General features: G+C 33.1%; 3 protein-coding genes across 3 annotated transcripts in view; 2 read left to right on the top strand and 1 right to left on the bottom strand.

Moving 5' to 3' along the window:
• The window catches only part of LOC119832712 (ras-related protein Rac1), a 32,682-nt gene extending 26,956 nt beyond the window's left edge, over nucleotides 1-5,726 (top strand). Inside the window, exons 4-6 of the mRNA XM_038356438.1 lie at nucleotides 1,367-1,501; nucleotides 1,904-2,066; nucleotides 2,736-5,726. Of these exons, the coding sequence (XP_038212366.1) occupies nucleotides 1,367-1,501; nucleotides 1,904-2,059 (291 nt within the window). The 3' untranslated portion in view covers nucleotides 2,060-2,066; nucleotides 2,736-5,726. The remainder of the gene's footprint in view (nucleotides 1-1,366; nucleotides 1,502-1,903; nucleotides 2,067-2,735) is intronic.
• A 1,865-nt stretch (nucleotides 5,727-7,591) lies between these two features.
• Nucleotides 7,592-19,509, top strand: LOC119832193 (dihydropyrimidine dehydrogenase [NADP(+)]). The gene is made up of 22 exons (XM_038355816.1): nucleotides 7,592-7,738; nucleotides 9,694-9,807; nucleotides 10,217-10,387; nucleotides 10,640-10,801; nucleotides 11,237-11,424; nucleotides 12,301-12,427; nucleotides 12,692-12,842; nucleotides 13,275-13,444; nucleotides 13,651-13,728; nucleotides 13,828-13,960; nucleotides 14,186-14,373; nucleotides 14,647-14,853; nucleotides 15,194-15,358; nucleotides 15,550-15,702; nucleotides 15,935-16,055; nucleotides 16,162-16,245; nucleotides 16,558-16,736; nucleotides 17,411-17,587; nucleotides 17,832-18,065; nucleotides 18,273-18,337; nucleotides 18,742-18,834; nucleotides 19,370-19,509. Exons 1-22 carry the CDS (start codon nucleotides 7,700-7,702, stop codon nucleotides 19,458-19,460), a joined length of 3,090 nt encoding a protein of 1,029 aa, XP_038211744.1. The 5' UTR covers nucleotides 7,592-7,699; the 3' UTR covers nucleotides 19,461-19,509.
• A 14-nt stretch (nucleotides 19,510-19,523) lies between these two features.
• LOC119832192 (alpha-(1,3)-fucosyltransferase 10) lies at nucleotides 19,524-21,938 on the bottom strand. The gene is made up of 2 exons (XM_038355815.1): nucleotides 21,745-21,938; nucleotides 19,524-21,254 (listed from the first exon to the last, which is right to left on the bottom strand). Exon 2 carries the CDS (start codon nucleotides 20,834-20,836, stop codon nucleotides 19,529-19,531), a length of 1,308 nt encoding a protein of 435 aa, XP_038211743.1. The 5' UTR covers nucleotides 20,837-21,254; nucleotides 21,745-21,938; the 3' UTR covers nucleotides 19,524-19,528.
• Between the last annotated feature and the right edge of the window lie 175 nt (nucleotides 21,939-22,113).

Below are 22,113 nucleotides of genomic sequence, written 5' to 3' on the forward strand. Positions count from 1 at the left end.
TCTAATTTATTTTCTATCTAACTACAAACGAAAATTCTTCAACTACAAACCTCTACACACATTTATCTATCGTTTTTACGTTTGTAGTAATCGGGAAATCCTCTTACCGAAAGTAATTAAGAAAAAATCACTCCAAAATCGATTATTTTCGATTTTACCTCTCTAATTTATTTTCTATCTAACTACAAACGAAAACTCGTCCACTACAAATCTCTAGGTACATTTATCTATCGTTTTTAACGTTTGTAGTAATCGGGAAATCCTCTTACCGGAAGTTATTGAGATGAAATCTCTCCAAAATCGATTATTTTCGATTTTTCCTCTCTAATTTATTTTCTATCTAACTACAAACAAAAATTCTTCAACTACAAACTTCTACACACATTTATCTATCGTTTTTAACGTTTGTAGTAATCGGGAAATCCTCTTACCGGAAGTAATTAAGATGAAATCACTCCAAAATCGATTATTTTCGATTTTACCTCTCTAATTTATTTTCTAGCTTACTACAAACGAAAACTCGTCCACTACAAACCTCTAGGTACATTTATCTATCGTTTTTAACGTTTGTAGTAATCGGGAAATCCTCTTACCGGAAGTAATTAAGAGGAAATCACTCCAAAATCGATTATTTTCGATTTTACCTCTCTAATTTATTTTCTATATAACTACAAACGAAAATTCTTCAACTACAAACCTCTACACACATTTATTTATCGTTTTTAACGTTTGTAGTAATCGGGAAATCCTCTTACCGGAAGTAATTAAGATGAAATCACTCCAAAATCGATTATTTTCGATTTTACCTCTCTAATTTATTTTCTAGCTTACTACAAACGAAAACTCATCCACTACAAACCTATAGGTACATTTATCTATCGTTTTTAACGTTTGTAGTTATAGCATTCTCCTCCAAATTAGTTTTGTGTAGGGAAGAGCGGTTTGGAAAAATACTCTTAAATTATAATATATTTTTTTTTCAATTTCTGTTTTACTACAAACAAAAAGAACTTCACTACAATCCACTACAAACCCATTTCTATAAGAAACCACCGGAAAAAAAGTTTTTTTGCAATTTCGGGGGATGACTTTTTTTTCAACCCTTATAATTTTTTTTTGGTGCTACTACTTACGAAATTATCTTCACTACTTACGACTACATATCTAAATCTATCGAATGGAGCAAAAAAATGTGATTTTTTTTTAAGTCGGGTGCCAAGTTCACATAGCCGTGAAAAGCGATTCATTAGATTTTCTAATTCATATACTGTTCATGTAACCTATTGCACGTCCGTAAAATAAAAAAATATATTTGTTATATTTTTTACAAAAAAAGTAAAGAAAACATTCTTTATCCCAATTACAGTGGTACCCAGAGGTGCGGCACCACTGTCCATCGACGCCCATCATCCTCGTGGGGACCAAGCTCGACCTGCGCGAAGACAAGGACACCATCGAGAAGCTCAAGGACAAGAAATTAGCTCCTATCACCTACCCACAGGTATATTATTATATTTTATTTTCGTAAACAAGCAGTGTCGAAAAATCTTCACTTATTCCAATTTTACGATTCTTTATTATTTTCTTATCGTACATTTATTGGCATAAAGAGATGTAAAAGTTGTGATATCATCCAAGTGAATAGTCAAAATAATTACTTCAACATATAACAAAGACATTATAATAATACCTTTTGTCCTTTATAGATATGCTTTCGTTACACTTTCGAGTAACAAATTGTAATTAAAAAACTAGGATCAATTTTTAATATTTAGAAATGATGATGAAAATCAATTTTTAAAATTTAGAAATTAAATTAAATCCATAGATTCGCTTATGATATTTTATCCAAAAAATATTAGCTTGATTTACTCGCTAACTCCACGTCCTTATTATGTTCCAGGGCCTAAGTATGGCGAAGGAGATTGGCGCCGTGCGATATCTAGAATGTTCCGCGCTGACGCAGAAGGGTCTGAAGACGGTGTTCGACGAGGCGATCCGCGCGGTGCTGTGCCCCGTGCAACCCGTCAAGGTTAAACGGAAGTGTACGCTCCTGTAAGGACTAGGTAAGCTTCTAGAAGATTCTCGAGCGTTCTAGAATACCTACGGACTAAATTGTTGTTGAGTGCTGCGGAACCAGAAACGTTGAACATGAACAACGGTGGTGTTTGATCCTGTAAGTTAACTTGTATATTGAGTTTCTAGAATTTTTTCGAAGTTTCTTCAGAATTGTCTGTCAAGGGGATTTTGAAAGCATGTTCTATATTTTCATAAAGTATATGTAGTATCCAGTTCATAAAATAGAAAAATGTATCATGCACTTTAGGATGTATGCTTATTTAATGGTGTGTTGAAAAAATAATGCTTACAGAATTAAATGATTTGAAGGAAAATCAGAAAGATACTATACATTTCTTTTACGATTAAAAACCATGCTACTATAAAAGCAACCATTATGATTTTTTAACAAATTATTAATGAAGACCTAGTAAATTTATCTTGATTCATTTTTTTATTTTTACTACAACCATACGCACATAACGTAAGGTGCGCCTGAGTGTGTGCGGCCGGCCCTATAAACTGACAAAGCCGACCGAGACCATTGACCGTTTGATGGTATAAATGTACGCTTTCATAATTTTACTCCTTGTATTCCCCTTAAAATAATTCTATATTTCCTCAACATTGGTTACAATATTGATGAAAAATAAAATATATGACTGTATCGTTCACAGATAGTGTAGAAAAGCTGAAGCCAGTGCATACAGCATTGCTAACAACAAGCCGCACCACCATCCGTCGACATTTGACACATCAGTGCGCTGACACACAAACAATGGACTGCAAATGCATACATAGATGTTAATTTTTAATGTTAATAATCATTAATGTAACGTGGATGTGAGTGAGGTCCGTATATGTAAACGCTTTTGTATAATCTGTGAAATGTCACTGACAGTTGTCTATGGTAACAATATGGCAGTCGTTTTATACAATTTTCACATGTTTCGTATTTTTGGGTGCTTTCTCTGACGCTGGAAATAGAATTAATACATTCCTACATTAATTAAAAGTTATTTGCCCACCACTTGTTTTTTTATGTCGTACATTTGGCTCTGGCCACTAGAAGCTGTGGTCGTTCGTTTGACGTGGAATTGTTGAATTTTATGTTAGGCAGAGATTATATTTTTCGATTATTGCTTATATTTGTTTCCATCGTTGTATTTCATAGTAGTTTTCGATAAGTACATATTCAGTATTCGCTAAGAGTTTACCCATGTGTATTGTAAGATTTAAACAGCATTAATTGCAATGAAATAAATATACATTATTATTGGCGAATGTTCTACAGCAATCGAGAGCGAGGTACAAGAATGTTTAAAGGTGAATTTTATAAGTATTATTGTTTATGTCTGATACAAAATTATTTCTAAAATTCTTTCGGAGGCACCCGCATTGTCGATGCGGTAATACATATCGTCAGAAAGCTAAAATAAGCTATTACAGTAGACTACAATGATATCTTCATCCATATGTGACCTTGAAAAGGTTTAAAATTTTATTCCAAATAAAATAAATCATAAAGTTTTAATTGCACAGCAATATGTTAAGACAAATGAAATATAATAATAATCTCAGCGATTTTAAAAGCCAGAGCAAGCCAAGCAAATAATTATCTTAGTAATACGTCACAATACCCCGTCTAAAATAATGCCAGTTTAAAATTCTTTGATATTTGTAATTAATAGATGTATGATGAAGATATCATATTTTATCGTTTTGTAACTACTGCATTACACCGCACAATTAAAACATAGCATTAACCGACCGAATTTAAGAGGACAACATTTATATCGTTCTCTGCTATTATCATTCTCCTTCTAAATTCGATCGCATAGATTAGTTCAAGGAGGCATTTTCGCTAAATGTGATACCGGGTTTAGGCTTTAATTGACTAGATTCGATTAACGGCCTCTAGCTATTTTATTCCTGTATGCTATATAAACTTGGATCCTGTTATGTATTCGTTTTTATTGTGTAGTGGCAACTGGCAAGTTAATTATTGTCTAAATCCACTCCTAAGGTTATAAGGTTAAATAGTTATTACACGTATGGAATATGGATGCGTCTAAGGTGTGTGCAATTGTTACTGCTTATTGTCACCCTCATTTCGACGTTACGATTACGATGCCATAGACTATATTCGTTAATTTTAAAATTTGAAAATAGAACTAGTTGCTTAACTTTTTAAAAGCATCAACAATTGCACAAAATAGGTTCATAGGAATAAGGTTTTAATGTATGTATTGTTCAGATGCAAATATTTAGAAGAATGAGCATGTAAATAAATGTAATTTAGTTTTTAATAAAATATGTAATCGTACGCGCCATTTGATTTGGTGTTGCATTTTTATATTTAGAAAGAATCATTTCATAGTGGCTTTGAACGCATTTTATATTAGTTCAAATGTATTCGGTTAGAAATAAATAAATAATTTATATAAACAATTTTAACAATTTTATTCGTATACGCGCTAACTTGAATATCTATAAATTTTGTCAAGCATTAGTAAATTGTCAAAAATAAGTACTATTCAAAATGCAATTTTTTGATTATTGTTTAAAGTATTTTTAATCCTTACATTTCATATATTTAAACAATGTTTTGATGTTTTATGTAACTCACTAAATGGTAGCACATAACCTCTATATTTTAGTCCAAATTTATCAATTTTGTAACCTATGTATAAATCGGTGTTAGCTTATAAATTTGTTATGTAAGGCTTACCATACTGTTCGATAATATCCCTTTAAGTAATTTATATACGTACTTAATTGCAACACTTGTATTTCGTATAAATTAATTATTTTGAAGACTTGAATTTAAAATACACATAAATGAAACTTTTCAGTGACAATTTCATAAAATTGTCTCTTTGTTTTTCGTGACCGAGTGAAAAATATAAAACACTCGAAACTTTCAATTTAATAATGTTTGATTTGTAAGTATCCATACCCGCCCATGAGCATTCGCCGCTGCAAATGCGTTGTGCGTTTTAAAGAAACGGGACGACGATGAAACGACGGCGACGACGTTGACGACGGGAAAAGGGAAGGGTAAGGAAAAGGAAAGGAAGTGTATATTGTAACAATAAACTATTATACATTCATTCATGTTATGAGGATTGTAAGAGCTAATGGGTACATAAATACTTATATTCTTAGCATGTTTAATGAAATCACCCGAGTCCATATATAAGCATGTGCATTGAAGTGATTGATTTACTTGTGTTGACATTTGATATTTATAACTTATTATATCTATATTTGCTCTATTGGACTTTGTCGGGTGTGTTGGAAGTTGTTAGCAATTCCACAATCGCAAAGTTTCAATATCGTATGTAGGAAGACAATAAGTACTTGAAACGTGTCTGCGTTTTATAAAAACATCTCTGCAAAACAACAAATACATGTGAAATTATTAATGTTTAATTAACTTTTAACTTGAATTATTATGATTAAACAAATGGTAAGCCTAATTGTTATTAATAATTGTGTATTCGACGTAAGTGTCCCCGCTTTTAGTAACAGCTTGTATTATATTATTTTTCTACAATAAAAACGTATTTATAAGGTACGCCGTATGCTACTGAAGTGTCGAGTAATTCTTCCAAATATTGTGAAGCCTCTGAATAATTCAAAATATATTTATATTAACTGTTCAATGTGTGTTTTATTTGAATACAACCGCTTTTGTTGAAAAATTAAAATAGTACATTAAATATAAAAATAGCTGGATAATTATTGTGTTGTAAAGGGCCACAACGCCAATGTTGGAATACAAATTTTATGTAACAAAATCACGCTTGTGCCTTAAGTTTACCAATATACCAGCTGTTGTAATATGCCCCGGCCCCGCACGTGGTATATAAATAGCCTATAGAAACCGGGATTGAGTATAGATATAGTAGTTTCAGATTACCTCCTATAATCTGTCAAATTCAAAAACTACCTACCTTGTACTTCTATATAAAATTAGTGTGATCATCGCTACATAAAGGTAGTAAGTATAGTATTATATTATGTGATTAAGGGTGGCTTTTTTTTCTAATCTCTTATCGGTAGATCGTTTTCACATTCGTTCGTGTATCTGGATTTGTGCTGAGCATTTTGAATTGTAGTAATTTGATACTATAATATTTAATTAAGTACGGTCTTCGTTTTACACATTATTTTTTTAACCTGATGTTTTTTATCTCAAGGCCTACTATGATCCATAGTACAGCAGTAAATATACGTAAAAGTTAACTAGTATAAGTAATTGACTGTGCAATTTAAAATTTATTGAAATAGTAACTATAACCCTTTATGCGCATTGCTATCCAATATGCGTTTCTCTGGGATCCCCAACTATACTGAAAAGATTGATACAATTAATTATAATTTTCTTCAAGTTATGGTGAGCAGAATAATATTTTACGAAGCATTGTTAGTTAATGATAAACAATAAACGTATAATAATACCATATCAAACAATTGTTTAATAATTTTATCGCGTTTGTGAAATCCAAGCGAATTATTCTTTTGAATAATCATATAAACATTATGATACAAGTTTATCAATATAACTCAAACCAGATAGTACTATCTGCCTATCTATTGTGTAATGTGTTACCATGGTACTATTAATTAATTATACAAGTAGCTACAATAAATTGTTCATTTCAAACAAATAAATACAACAAATAACTAAATCGCCTTCCGATTGCCTGAACTATATCAAATTTAAACGGTGGCACCAGCTATCAAAGAAAAAAGAATAATCGGAATCGGTTCATCCAGTCGAATGTTCTTTCGTAACAAATCGAAAAATGAAAGTCGAATTGATGACTTCCTCCTTTTTTAAAGTAAAGTAACTGCGAATACATATTTACCTTTAAATTTTATCAGGCTCACTAACTTTAGTACTGATGAAGTCTTTTCTACGGTATACCTAGTGATGATCCCATTTCATTTTTATATTCAGCAAGGCAATAGAAGAGAGTTTATTCAATTATTATTCAAAGATTGTAATCCTACTTCCTACTTATATTATAAACGCGAAAGTTTGTAAGGATGTGTGTGTGTGTTTGTTGCTCTTTCACGCAAATACTACTGAACCGATTGCAATAAAATTTGGTACGTAGACAGCTGGACAACTGGAATAACATATTGGCAACTTTTTATCCCGATATTCCTACGGGATACGGACTTACGCGGATGAAACCGCGGGGCGCAGCTAGTATTTTATAATTAAGTTAATTCCTTTATTTTTATAAAATATGGTATAATTGTAATTAATACTGTATTAATGTACTTGTAATTAATACATTATATATTTTTTTTTATATCTTTATATCATTTACGAGATCTGATTTCTTTAGACAAAATATTGTTTTTTCCTTGCTGCTTAATGGAAAAAATATTGAGTTTCAATTCACATCGTAGAAGAAATCTAGATGTAGATAATTTTGTTCCCAACTACGATATAACAAAGATAAACACGTTTACAAAACGCGTCAAATAAAACTTTGTAATATTGTTTAGTCGTATGTGATGCATTGCCAGTGAGCAGTCCACTACGCCGCGAAATTATTTACGTAAATAAAATATTTTTCCGAATTTCATCTCTATTTCAAAGACAATAAAGTTCAGTGAAATGGCAAAATTGTTAAGTCAAGAGCTGCCCGATATTGAGGTCAGTATTTAAACAACAATTTTATCATAAATGTGATCGTCGATTAATGAGACGCAGAAGTAGTGTCAATGGAAAGATATATACTTCGAGGTTATGCGATAGCAGTGTTGCCAACTCCTATTTTGTAAAGGACATAGGTTTGATGGGAAAAAGTACGTAGTAACACCTAAGTAAAAGTAAAAGTTAGGGGATCCACTTACATTTTCTGTTTAAATAAAATTAAGAATTTAGGATAAGTGTGTAAGACAGCGTTAGGATATCCCAACGCTATTTTACACACTCAGCAAATAATTTTATTTGCCGAGTTTTGTTCTGTAGACTAAGACGTGAAGTTTGAAATGTTTAAAAAGTTAAAATAGAAATAATAGAAAATTAATTTTTAAAAGTTAAACGGAAATTGTTTTTAATGATTACCTATTTATTGTTAATATATAAGTAATCATTAAGAACGGAGAAGATGCTTCTTCAGTCTGTATTGAAATACAGATATTGAAATACATACATAATTTCGTAATGAATTATGAAAATTTGTAGAAATTGAAGAAGCGAAGATTCTGTTGTTGAAGTAGGAAGGCTTGCAGGAGAAACCTACAATGCGTAGAATTTCGTAGACTTGGCAACACTGTTCGATAACTAGTTATAAAAAATATTTTAACTTACACAAAGATTTAGCTGTATGAAACTTCAAACTAAACATGATACTCAACCTGCTTAGTTTTTATTCGCTTGAAATGTATTTATTATAGTTAATTTTCAGTGAAAGGTACCTACACCCATAAATTAAACTTAACTTAAAAAATTAAAACAGTTAGTTACGAATAGTCGATCATGAATATTAATAGACACTTATAGGAAATTATGTCAGTTTTATTAACATATTTACAAATATGCTTTAATAAAAGCTTATTCAGTATAGTTTGCCGCATATAACGCATTGTTCTGCCTTTGACTAATAAGCTAGATATAAATTACTGTTATTAAACATCCCTTATCGCGTAAGGTATTGGGATACCATCACTTTAATCATTTATATAATTAATGGTATATAGAATGCTATCATAAGATATCTTTTCCTCGATCTTGTGAAATAAATCCAACTCTTAGAACTTAACTACATTGGTATCTTAGTATACCGTATAAACAGTAGGTAGCATAGCTGTCTCGGACGAATTCTAACAAGCACCCGTGGCCCCTTCACTGATGTGGCTGGACGATACACAGTGGGGTTTGAGTCGGTAGAAATCCGACATAAATCATGACCTTATCCTCGGGGCCGTGGGTATCTATGCAAGATTTCACCTTATTCACCCTATTTCACTATAAAAATAAATAATAGTTTAAAAAAACTAAAAAACACGCTTTAACAAAAATCATATTTTGCAAATTGAAAACTGGAATAATTTCACAAATTAGTGTATTGTCATCGGTCCTCAATAAATCTACAAAGTTTGAACGAAATCTGGCCGTTTAAAGTGGGTCAAAATCGCGCCCAAAGAAGTCGGTTACAAACAAACAAACATACAAACAAACATACAAACATACATACAAACATACAGGTGAAGCTAATAAAAAGCGTGTAAAAAACAAAGTAGGTAGTATAGCTAGTTGCTTTAAGGCGATTTAGGGCTGTGAGCAAATATTATTAACGATTACGTACACAGCAACAACCAAAGTAGCGATAGTAAATAAACGGACATACATTTTAAATGAGAAGATATAATAAATCACACACCAAACCTTATTGCATTGAAAGACGAATGGGTCGTGCCAGTCTTTATCATAGATAATCCACTTATATACTGTCTTTATAGTTAACTTAACAGCATTTCATGATATTCCGATTAAACTGTAAGAAAAACCTATTTACAGTTATCACTTAAGCACATTAAGTACAACTGCGATTGTTATTGTTTAAAATAAGGTGACTAATTACTGAAAACCTAATATCATTTCAGAATTTACTCAAATTAAATCCTAAGGTCAAGCCATTTAGTAACTTAGTGCCGTCAGTGGAGACTAAGAAGAATAAACAACATTGGAAGCGCAATTCTGACAGAAAATGTACCACCGTAAGTAAATAATCTTAATCAATTCAAGATCAAATGAATATTTACTACTCGTATATCTTTTATCACTAAAACTATATTCTTATAATATTAATAATTAATAACGGTACAAAGATTTACGTTCCACTCATACGACACATTCATTATTATAATATACACTAATTTCGAAGAATATTTGTGTTTTTGTATATTTGAAATATTTTCACACAAAAGCTACTCGACCGATTTCATAAATTCTTTCACCATTAGCAAGCTGCAATTTCACATTGACATTTGACGTAGGCTATGTATGTACCACGGGCGAAGCCGGGGCGAATCGGTATATATAAAAAAGGTAGTTACGCTATATGTTCGGTAAAATAAGAAAACATAAGGTCGAACTACATATATGAATAATAAATGAATTTCACAGGCCTGTTCAACGCTTACGAAAAACTTTGACGACATCAAACACACCACGCTTTCCGAACGAGGTGCGCTCAAGGAGGCAGCAAGGTGCCTCAAATGTGCTGATGCCCCTTGCCAGAAGTCGTGCCCTACCCAGATCGATGTCAAGAGTTTTATCACTAGCATCGCTAATCGGGTAATATTCTTATTGAGTTTAGGATGATAATTCATACTATTGCCATGCTAGAAATATCAGCTTAAATATAAAAATAACTTTTTTATTCAATAAATCTACATTTATCAACAAGTGTACGTACACACTGAATAATATAATAGAGGGAGATTTCAATTTTGTACTGATGTGACTACAACAAATCAGATCACAAAATACATAAATAATTTCAGTTCCGAACTAGCTCTATAGAAAATAAATGTTTTATCCTTACAGAACTATTATGGCGCGGCAAAAGCGATACTATCTGACAACCCGTTGGGCCTCACCTGCGGCATGGTGTGTCCCACTAGCGACCTCTGTGTGGGGGGCTGCAATCTTCACGCGAGTGAAGAGGGAGCCATTAATATAGGGGGCTTACAGCATTTTGCTGTTGATGTATGTATTTTTTTAATTATTGAATTGTTGGGTTGTTGAAATAGGCACATAAATGTTATTCTTACAACAAAAATTAACATTATTTATAGCTACTGTTTATGTGCGTTACGCGATACGCGTATTTATTTTAGTGAGTGCATTATTTTACATTTCGTGGTCTTTTAACGCATGCGATACGTACGCTACGATTACGGATAAAATATTTAAGTAATAGAAGAATTACCTATTTCAAATCACAAATTACGAAATTATTTCTATTTTACGCTTCAGCCAATGAAAAAATACGATGTAATTTGAAAAGACATAGACTAGACCTTAAAGAGCTGGGAGATAATGAAATGCACTGCAGCAAATGGCTGAGTGAAAGCTAGATAGGTAAAATGTAAATTACTAGAGCAATGAAAGAATAACATAAACATTACACGTATTTTATAGGTATTCATGAAGATGGGTATACCCCAAACCCTAGACCCCAATACGAAGCCACTCCCCAAGGGTGGTGACCAGAAGATCGCTCTTGTCGGCGGCGGTCCAGCCAGCATAAGCTGCGCATGCTTCCTTGCTAGACTTGGATATAAAAACATCACTGTATTTGAAAAGGAGAAATATCTCGGCGGTCTTAGGTAAGCATATCACGTTATTATTCATTCAGTCCATAATTATGGACATGTTTCTTTATTCGCTAAAGATGATTTAAGACATAGGAAATTAAAAAAAAATAATGATTAATTAATTGTTTTGTTCATTATTTTCTATTAATCATTGTTTTGATGAATGAATGTTGGAGGAATGATTCCGTTTTTTTTTCATTACCTATATCCTATACAAAGAAAATAGCATTACATTATATCTAGTTAATACTCACGTAAAATTATGTACTGGAAATATTTATTTGTTTTATATCCAAAGAATAATCCAAAGGAATTACAAAACCCTTGTGTAATCATAAAATATTTGTACTCAAGTCATAGGTCATTTAAAGTTATAAAGGACGAGGCTGAAATGTGATATCTATTTATATACCTGATTTACTTGCAAGGATAGCAGGTTACACACATAGGTAGTGAGTATAAAATTACTTTCACGTGATGAAACTACTTCAATATTCAGTCAAATAAGTTTTATAAATACTTGTATTGTAAATGTGAAAGCACTCTGTCCGTATAGTCATTACGCCCACGAACAAATTTTGATGAATTTGCTACTTATATATTAGTTGTTTGTTATATTATTGTTGTGTATTGTGTACACATTCAACAATATGTACATTCAACTTTTATCGCGCAAACGAAAAATGTTCAATCCTTAACAATTTTATTTGCGACATATCCGATCTTCCCTTTTCTGATGCAGGAATACCACCTTCGACCTTCCTTCCTCCACCATTGTAATATATTTGCCACAAGGAACACCTGAGCAGGCGCTAGACGAAAAAATAAGTCCATAAGGGTTTGTGTTCAAAAAACCTGGAATATCTATTTATTGGATATATTTTTCAGCTCCTCTGAAATACCGCAGTACCGTCTGCCATATGACGTGGTCCAGTATGAAGTTGATCTAGTGAAAAGTTTAGGAGTGAAGTTCGTTACTAATAGATCTCTCTCCACTAAAGATTTAACCGTTGAGGTATGTTTAAAAGCTTATCGTAAGTAATTAAGCCACCAAAAACGGACACCAAGAAACTTCGATCAATAAATGAAGAACGAAGGAAAATATTTATACATTGTTCTTTTGTATAAGGCACTGTTAGGTAACATCGTGGTTGTTCAAAAAGTATTTATAGTTTGTTTTAACTTGTCAAGATAAAACCTCGAACATTTTTTAAAATGTGTTTCATATCAAATAGATTCAATTATTTGCATTGCAATGAAAATACCAAATTATTTACAGGGCCTCCTTAAAGACGGACATTCGGTTGTATTTTTGGGAATAGGTCTCCCCGAACCCAAGAGTATTCCGATATTCAAAAATCTTAACCAAGAAATGGGTTTCTATACCAGCAAAGACTTTTTGCCACTCGTAGCAAAAGGAAGTAAAAAAGGTATGTATTGCACATACGATAACATTGTCTAGTAATGCGAAAACCAAAAAAATCCCTAATAAATATATACGTACTTAGAGCTACTACAATAAAATTAAATATAAATTTAAACGCTCAGTAGGTATTATCATACATAGGTATAAAATTAATTGCACAACCAGCTTTAATCCTTGTATTGGTAAACCTCAAGAATAAGTTTGAAAAAAAGTGTTACATTAAGACCACTATCCGTTATTCTATTGATCTATATTTATTTTAAAAAATTTAATGACTTTAATCAATTTTGAACGTGAATTACTCATTACATTATTTATCAAGACACTTCGAACGATTTACAGGGAACGTGGTGATGGGAAAACACCACGAACGTTAATATCAAACAAAAGAAACCCCACCTACTAATTTATTAAAGATGTAAGCGCAAATTTACAGGTTTATGCGCTTGCAAGTCCTCCCTACCCGAGTTACACGGTAATGTGATAGTGCTGGGAGCTGGCGACACCGCTTTCGATTGCGCGACGTCGGCGCTTCGGTGCGGCGCTCGTCGCGTCTATGTGGTGTTTAGAAAAGGATTCACAAATATTCGCGCTGTTCCTGAGGAGGTGATTCTATGAAATATAATGTACATGATAACTATACGGTAACCGTACCGTACTGCATATTAACACGTGAATATTTAAAACTTTAAAATTTACTTAATTACTTATTTCGTACCATATTATTCCCTCTTCCTAAATATTTATAAACATATTTATACTACCTACTCGTATAAATTTATTCATTATGTAGTTTATAATAAAAATTTCAGGTCGACTTAGCAAAGGAAGAAAAATGCGAGTTCGTTCCATTCATGTCACCTCGAGAAGTCATCGTTAAAAATGGAAAGGTGAATGAAAAATACAATTTATTTTTTATATAAATTTTTAAATACAATTTGTTTCTAAACAGTAAATATTGAAATACAATTTTTTGCTATATTTTATAGATTGCAGCACTTAAAATGTGTCGCACTGAGCAATTGGATGACGGAGAATGGATCGAAGATGAGGATCAAATCATGCAACTGAAAGCTAACTTTATCATCTCTGCTTTCGGTTCTGGGCTTTATGATACAGATGGTGAGAGACTAATATCTGAGCTTGCTTCAAATAAATAAGCAAAATATGATCTAAACCTAGCATACTTATACATAACTTCCCTACAACATTAATTGGGCCCCGGCTAGCCAGTGGTGTGTTGGATATAAGAATTCCTTTTTCCTTACTTCCTGTTTTAGAAAAGTTTTTCCAAGTTTATTTTTTTTGTTATGTTATTCCTAACAATATTTAATTATATTTTTACAGTTAAGGAAGCGATGTCAAGTGTAAAACTAAACCGTTGGGGGTTACCAGAAATAGACAGTTCAACAATGCAAAGCGTTAGCAACTCGCAAGTATTCGTGGGTGGAGACCTCGCGGGAGTTGCTGAAACTACTGTCGAATCTGTTAACGATGGCAAAACAGCGGCGTGGCACATGCACTGTTTTTTACAGGTAAACATGATATTATAGATAAAAATAATCAACTGAATATTTTGATCTGTCTCAAATAGTACCAGCAGTAGTTCGTCCCGAAATTTTTCAGTAAATATCTGGTCCAAATGCACCAGTAGCGCACAAGAACTATTAAAACACCATAATATTCATCTTACATAATTTCCTAGGTGAAAGTTTTCAGAAGTTCAAACTAGTTTTTAATTATTTGGTTCAACTTCAACCTCTATAGTAGAAATTAAAGTTTAATGTCAATCCATAAATTCATTCCAGAATATTCCCCGGGATGCACCAGTCGAGCTGCCCAAGTTCCACTGTCCCATCGACGAGGTGGACCTCTCAGTGGAGGTGTGCGGCATCCGCTTCGAGAACCCGTTCGGGCTGGCGAGCGCGCCGCCCACCACCAGCTCCGCGATGATCCGCCGCGCCTTCCAGCAGGGCTGGGGGTTCGCTGTCACTAAAACTTTTGGCTTAGATAAGGTATAAACTATAATTTATTGAAATGATCATGAACTGAGCAAGCAAAATCTTTTTTTTTTTTTGTGTGTGTGTAATATTCTATAGGTATAGTCACCTACTAATTCAGTCCATCAGATCTAAGATCAGAGTCAGATTTAAGTCACAAAGGACTTTTTGTAAGCCTGAATTTAATAAAAAGGAAACAATTAAATTTGAATTCATTTTGGATAATGATGTAAATAATGTCTTCATCACTGAACTCTTGGAATATAATAAACGACGATTTACTTAATCTTCAGTTTAAAGTAAAAGACATATCGTAGTCATAGGTAATACTATAAAAAACTGTTACATTCTTCAGGATTTGGTTACTAATGTATCCCCACGTATCGTGCGCGGAGCAACTTCTGGCGAGAATTATGGACCTGGTCAAGGTTCCTTCCTCAACATCGAGCTGATTTCCGAGAAATGCGAAGCCTACTGGTGTCAGAGTATTACAGAGCTGAAGAAAGATTTCCCTACTAAAGTAAGTCATGACAATAGTTTACATATATTGTGTTTACGTTATAATGTTCAGTAACATTATTTAAATTCTTCTCTAATGGAATATGTCAAACCTTTAATTTCACACTTCTCTTGACATTGATCCACTTATTATCAAATGTGACTAATTTCTATTCCGTCTATTATTTTATTGATAATATTTTTATGTGACAGGTAATAATAGCATCAATAATGTGTTCATTCAACGAAGCTGATTGGACAGAACTTGCAGTAAAAGCAGAAAAATCTGGCGCAGACGCTTTAGAACTTAACCTGTCGTGTCCCCACGGCATGGGAGAGTCTGGTATGGGTCTGGCTTGTGGACAGGTAGACTCTACAATACAATTGTTATGGGAAAAAAATTGCTTATTTTAATAAACAATACTTGTTATTAATAATAATATTGCATCATTGTGCTTGTGTTCCCCAAAGTCTGCCGCTTCTGACAGTCGCGTCAGTTCATATAATTATTTTTATATACAATATAAAATACCTAATTTCATTTGAACTTTATGAATTCGTGAACTGTATTAGCTACTAATGTTATATATTTTTACAGGATCCCAAGCTTGTTAAAGCTATATCACAGTGGGTGCGGAAAGCAATAAAAATTCCATTCTTTGTAAAATTGACTCCTAACATAACTGAAATCGTCACAATCGCTCAGGCTGCTTATGAAGGTGACAATAAATTTTTGGACAAATAATTTTTCTCGCTGAATATGTCTTTATTCAGATTAATATAAAGGAAAATAAAATTCAATTGTTAATTTATTCTAATTTATAGGCGGAGCGAGTGGAGTATCAGCTATCAATACAGTTTCGGGTTTGATGACTGTCAGAGCTGATGCTACACCTTGGCCAGGAGTAGGTAAGAATTCAACTATCCGCTTAATTTAACAATCTACATTATCGTTTAATGCATACGATAATATAATCATGCCGTAGGTAGTTCAATTAAATAGGTATATATATACATTTAATTCTTGGTTTATCGTAGAGATGTAGATAGAATCGTCCAATTATATAGCATTTACGTTAAAAGACAAATCATTTAAGTTAAAAAAACTAGCTGAACCATGAAATTTCGCGTGCTCTCAAAAAGAACATTCTGTAGGGGTATTAATGAGACTGACAATGGACATGACATTCGCAATAAAATAAAATCCATCGCCATATTCAGGTATAGAAAAGCGCACTACATATGGCGGGGTATCCGGCAACGCTACTCGGCCTATGGGACTGCGAGCCGTGTCCGCGATCGCCAACAAGCTGCCCGGCTTCCCGATACTCGGTATCGGCGGTATTGACTCAGCCGACTCAGCTCTACAGTTCATTTTGTGCGGAGCGCCGGTTGTTCAAGTACGTGATACTTAATAAAAACATATATTCATAAAAAGGAGAAGCCACCGACAACCGAAACACAGTTCTTAACTAGTTCGATAGTCAGTGGATCACATAAGAATTGTACTTGATGATTTAATGTGTCAAAAATGTTTTTTTTTTTATTTTTCATATTTATATATATATCTAGAAACCCATTTCAGAATTAATAAAATTGGTACGAATCAGAAAGTAGTATTCTATAGGTACACTCAAATCTTCTAAATTTAATATTTCCATGGCTACATTTTTTTATGTCATACTCGGCAATGGAGCTGGTGGGTCGCCTGATGGTAAACGCTACCACCGCCCATTTAGAGAGGCGTAAGGTCCTTTGCAGACCTTACGCCTCTACAAATGGATTGCCGACTTTAATTGGGAAGGGATTAGAAAAGGATTGATGGGAGGAATAAAGGAAAGGACTGGGAAGGAAAGATTGTTGCAACCGTAATCATATTTAGTGCTATAAAAACTTTTTATTAAATTCAGTCCTTATGTTATTATATCACTACAAATATCATTCCATGCTGAAATTTAAATACGCTACGTATCTTTTATTTAGTTTAATAAAATTTATTTGTTTATTTTGATAAAATTTCTTAATGAATAAATTAAGATTAAGAAGATTCGTGATAAGCTATTTTAAATTGCAGATATGCAGTGCAGTACAAAACCAGGACTTCACGGTGGTTGAAGACTATATTACCGGTCTTAAAGCTCTTTTATACCTTAGATCTAAAGGCCTAGATGGCTGGGTTGGGCAGTCACCACCTACATTCAAGCACCAGAAAGGAAAACCTGTTCAAACTTTATACGACGAAAATGGCAAGGTAAAGGATTTTTATCTTATGTTCTCTTAACTAAACGTAAATAAACTTAATATAAATAAAATATTTTCGAATTCACGTCATGTACTTTCCTCATTTCAATTTATTCATATGTTTTAAATAACAATTAAATAAGTACATAGTACCTTAATTATCTAAAATTATGTTATCTCAATTTTAGAAGGAACGAAACGAGATAAATTGACTATTCCAAATACCAAAACTAATTTCACATTTGAATTCACAGGTGCTAGCACATTTCGGACCCTATAATCAAAAGCGGACAGAACTACTTCATGCAATCCGTGTAAAAGCTGACTTACTAGATGGTAATACAGTCCAATCTCCATTAGAAAATGGTACAGCTAACGGATTCCCAGAAGTGCCCAAAATTAAAGATGTTTTGGGCCTGGCGCTTCCACGCATCGGAGCGTACAAAAACTTGGACAACACGAGACAAGTAGTAGCTCTTATAGATGATGTAAGTAAGAAGACTGAGATTTATCAGCAAGCGCTGAAGTTTTTCATTATGAATAGATATTTATTATTTTAGCAATATAGCACTTTCGGATCAGGTGTTATTATTCTTATTCTAATACTTATTACGTTATTGCTTTTTGTTATTGGAATTTTATTTCATTCCTATATCTGTGAAATTCTAGTTCTAATAATTGGCTTATAATTTTAGGATATGTGCATCAATTGCGGAAAATGCTACATGGCTTGCGCAGATTCGGGATATCAAGCAATCGAGTAAGTTCTTACGACACCACTTGATCTTATACATTTTTTCTTTGTCTCTTTTTGTAAAAACCACAAAGGTTGTATGTATATTTGCCTTCGTTTCTATTTTACTGAATTACGTACCTAAAGTCAAACAGTGGTAAGCAATGCATCAGCTGGCAACCGATATGTCCTTGATTCGAACAAGCCTTCCTATTTTCTTAGTACTTTTTACAAAGTTATATATATTAGTTTATGTAGAGAAAGTTTCTTTTCTTTGCAAATTAATAAATAAATTGTTTGAAACAGACAATTGATATCAAAATTTCAAGTGTAAATAATATTTTGTAAAAACCTTAGAATTTACTATGAATACCTAGATATTTAGAGGTATTTTATAAGCTATTGATTAGTCGATATATTTTTCTTCGCAGATTTAATCCAAAAACACATATCCCACATGTAACAGACGATTGTACAGGTTGTACACTATGCCTGTCTGTATGCCCCATCATAGACTGCATTTCGTAAGTATTCCTTTAGCTACTAATTTTCGTTAGGTGTGAGTGTGTGAAATCCCATGTCCCCTAGTAAGATATACATTTGTTTCACTAATCGATTTTCTATTTGGACAAGAAGGTTTTTTTATGAGTCCCTACCGGGAATCGAACCCAGGACACCTCGGTTAGACACTTACGTATAAACCACAGTGTCAAAGAGGCAGTCTATTTACATTGCGTTACTAATTTTTTTTATTTCCCTTAGTCCTACCGCAAACATTACTTCTAATTTGTCCATTCGTATAGGCTGCATAGTTTTATAGTACATTTACATTTAACAACCCCTTAATTTTTAAGTATGCGTATGCGTAAATGTATATTAATAATATGAAGCCGAAGAATTTGTGTGTTTGTTTAAACGCGCTAATCTCAAGACCAGTTGATCAAATTGAAAAATTATTTTTGTTTTGAATAGACACACAACACATCACACACACCTGAAACAACGCGCAAAAGTAGGAGACAAATAACATATTCGTAATTTATCAAATGTTGTTCACAGAATGGTGCCAAAGAAAATCCCACATGTTATCAAGAGAGGCATTCATTATCAAATTCATCCCGTTTCTCCACTCGACGCGGTGTGTCAATAAAAGCTTCCATATGTATAATATAAAAATATATTAGCAAACATTACAAAAACATTTCTTTTTAAATTCGTTTAATTGCTACCTAATACTCTCTGTTCAATTTCCCCGGCTCTCCTTCTCGCTCTTTCCCAGGAATACACCCAATCATTGTTAGGATTAACTCTTAATGTCAAAGCAGAGATAGGTTTAGGGCAGTTGTAATGCCATTTATTTACGACACTTTCTTTTCCAACCCCCGCGTTTATGTCGTAAATCTTTTGACATATAAAGCACTCAAAGGTCTCAACTACCTGTAGTGCATCTGTTTGATAGGGTTTATTTTTCAATTCCTCTGTTAATTTTGAATTCGTAATAAGTCCCATCGTTTTATGCTCCAAGTGCTCTTCATATAGATTGTCATCTGCCAGTATTTTCTTGATGTACTCACTCATTAGTTCAGGAGTGGGATGGTCTTCTAACAAAATAGCAGACTTTCTGTTTGGTAGCCAATCTCGTATGCTCGGCGAACCGAAATAGATAGGTACCGTACCAACTTTAATTGCGCGCCAAAACTTCTCGGTGACGTAATCATCGCAAACACCATTTTCCAGTGCCAATACGAACTTGTATTTAGCAATAAAGTGTAGGAAATCCTCATCATTGAGGTGTTCAAGATAATCTTGTGTGAACTTAGCTGGCATTTCTTTATTGTTAAGACACGCGCCATATGAATCTATCGGCAAGTGTTTCATTAATTCTTTAACATATTCATCTCTTTCTGTTGCTGTTTCACAATCAGTCTGCAAGTACATTATAGGAGCAATATCATTGTCATTATTTTTTACTTTGGTTGGTACAAAATACTTTGTACTTGTTATTTCACCAATAGAGTCCAAAAATTGCAAAGGATAGGGCACATCGCTATATCTACTGAATGTGGAGGAATAATTAAATATCCTCAACGCCTCTTCATGTGATAATTCCTCCACATTTCTTGGTGATTCTTCATGATATAGCCCCCAAATAACGTTCTTTGGTTTCCTAGGTAATGGAAGACTGTCAAACTTTATATTGCTTGCATAGAATAGATAGGCATCAACATTTTGTTTAATTGATTTGTGGTCACTGATGATGTTGCATTTAATATTACCTGGACAATTTCGTGCAGTTTCTGATCCAGGGAAACCGGCAGTCCACCATAAAATTACAGGTAAATAGTCACTCTGGATTTCCTCTGTGTCATGATCAATGTTTTTCAATATCAAATATACTAGCAAAATGCTCAACACTAAAATAACCCACAGCAGTTCAGACAGGGTAACTTTTAAAACCCTTCTCGGCACTTTTAAAATATACTTCACAAATAAGTTCATTGTACTTGTAGTTTCATATATCAACATGTCATTGAGTTGCTACTAAATTTAAATGACTATTTATCAGTGTAGCCGCATGTCAACATCCTTTTATTATCACTAAGTAAAAAAAATCTTTATAAACTTGCACACATTACAATGTCAACCCTCGTTCTGCATACATATAATATGCATCCATGCTAAAAGCAATCATTAAATCTACATAGAATAAACCATATATAGCTCCAACAATTTTTCCCACTATGAAAAGGTTAATAAATGCTACAATAGTGAGTATCAGCTCTATTATAACATAGTAAAACTCAGCCTCATATTGAACTTGGTCAACAACATAAAGCACCATGATTTGCAAGGAGATCATGAGAGTCGGAGCGGCGACCATGCAGTGACATATGTCCACAGGCTCCACAATGTGGGGTATTATATTGAGGAGAAGGGCCACTACCTAAAAGTAAGATTTACTTGCTTGTAACTTTCCATGCAAAAATCTTATAGTACTTAAAAGTAAGAGATCACAGCAAAACATATGTGTAATTTAGTTTTGGTTTTACAATAATACGAGATGTATTAAAAATTAAATTTATTATGTAGAAAATATCAAAATAATGAACAGCCCCGTTCCTTGACAACATAGTACTGATCTATACAAAGTGCTATCAAAAGGTGGCAGTAAAATAAACCGTACAATGCGCCCGACGGATCATTTTGTAGCAGCACGACAACAAACGCAGCAAAATTAAGGGCAATTTGTATAGTCAGATATAACTGTTCAGCTAAGTCGTGCACTTGGTCCACTAAATACAGCACGACGAACATAATAGATATGATGAGGGTTGGGGCGACGGCCAGGCAGTGCATGATGCCAGCATCACTCAAGACAAATGGTATTACCATGAGTATTAAGGATATTACCTAGAAGTAAACACGATACTTACATTTCGTATTTACGGAGGGTGGACTTTTATTTATACGAATTTGCATCGTTTGTGATTGTATGATGTAGTATTCAAATTTAGTCTTATTTTATAATCCCGCAAAAAAGTGAAAAATAGGAGTAAACATAATTTTCAATTACATATTTATTTACAAAGTAAGAGAAGTTAGGTATCCACTATCCTAATGCCGACTTCAATTTGTCAAAACTTTTAATGTCAAAAATGAATAAACAAAAACAATTATGTCACACTGTATTCCGTTCTACGACCTAGGGTAATATTCAAAATGCTTCTTTTAAATAATTAAAACCATTTAAAATCAAAAATTTATTTTGATAGCTATATACTCAAGATATTTACAAATAAAGT

This window comes from Zerene cesonia, chromosome 15 (genome assembly GCF_012273895.1).
Source record: "Zerene cesonia ecotype Mississippi chromosome 15, Zerene_cesonia_1.1, whole genome shotgun sequence".
Taxonomy (NCBI): Eukaryota; Metazoa; Arthropoda; class Insecta; order Lepidoptera; family Pieridae; genus Zerene; species Zerene cesonia.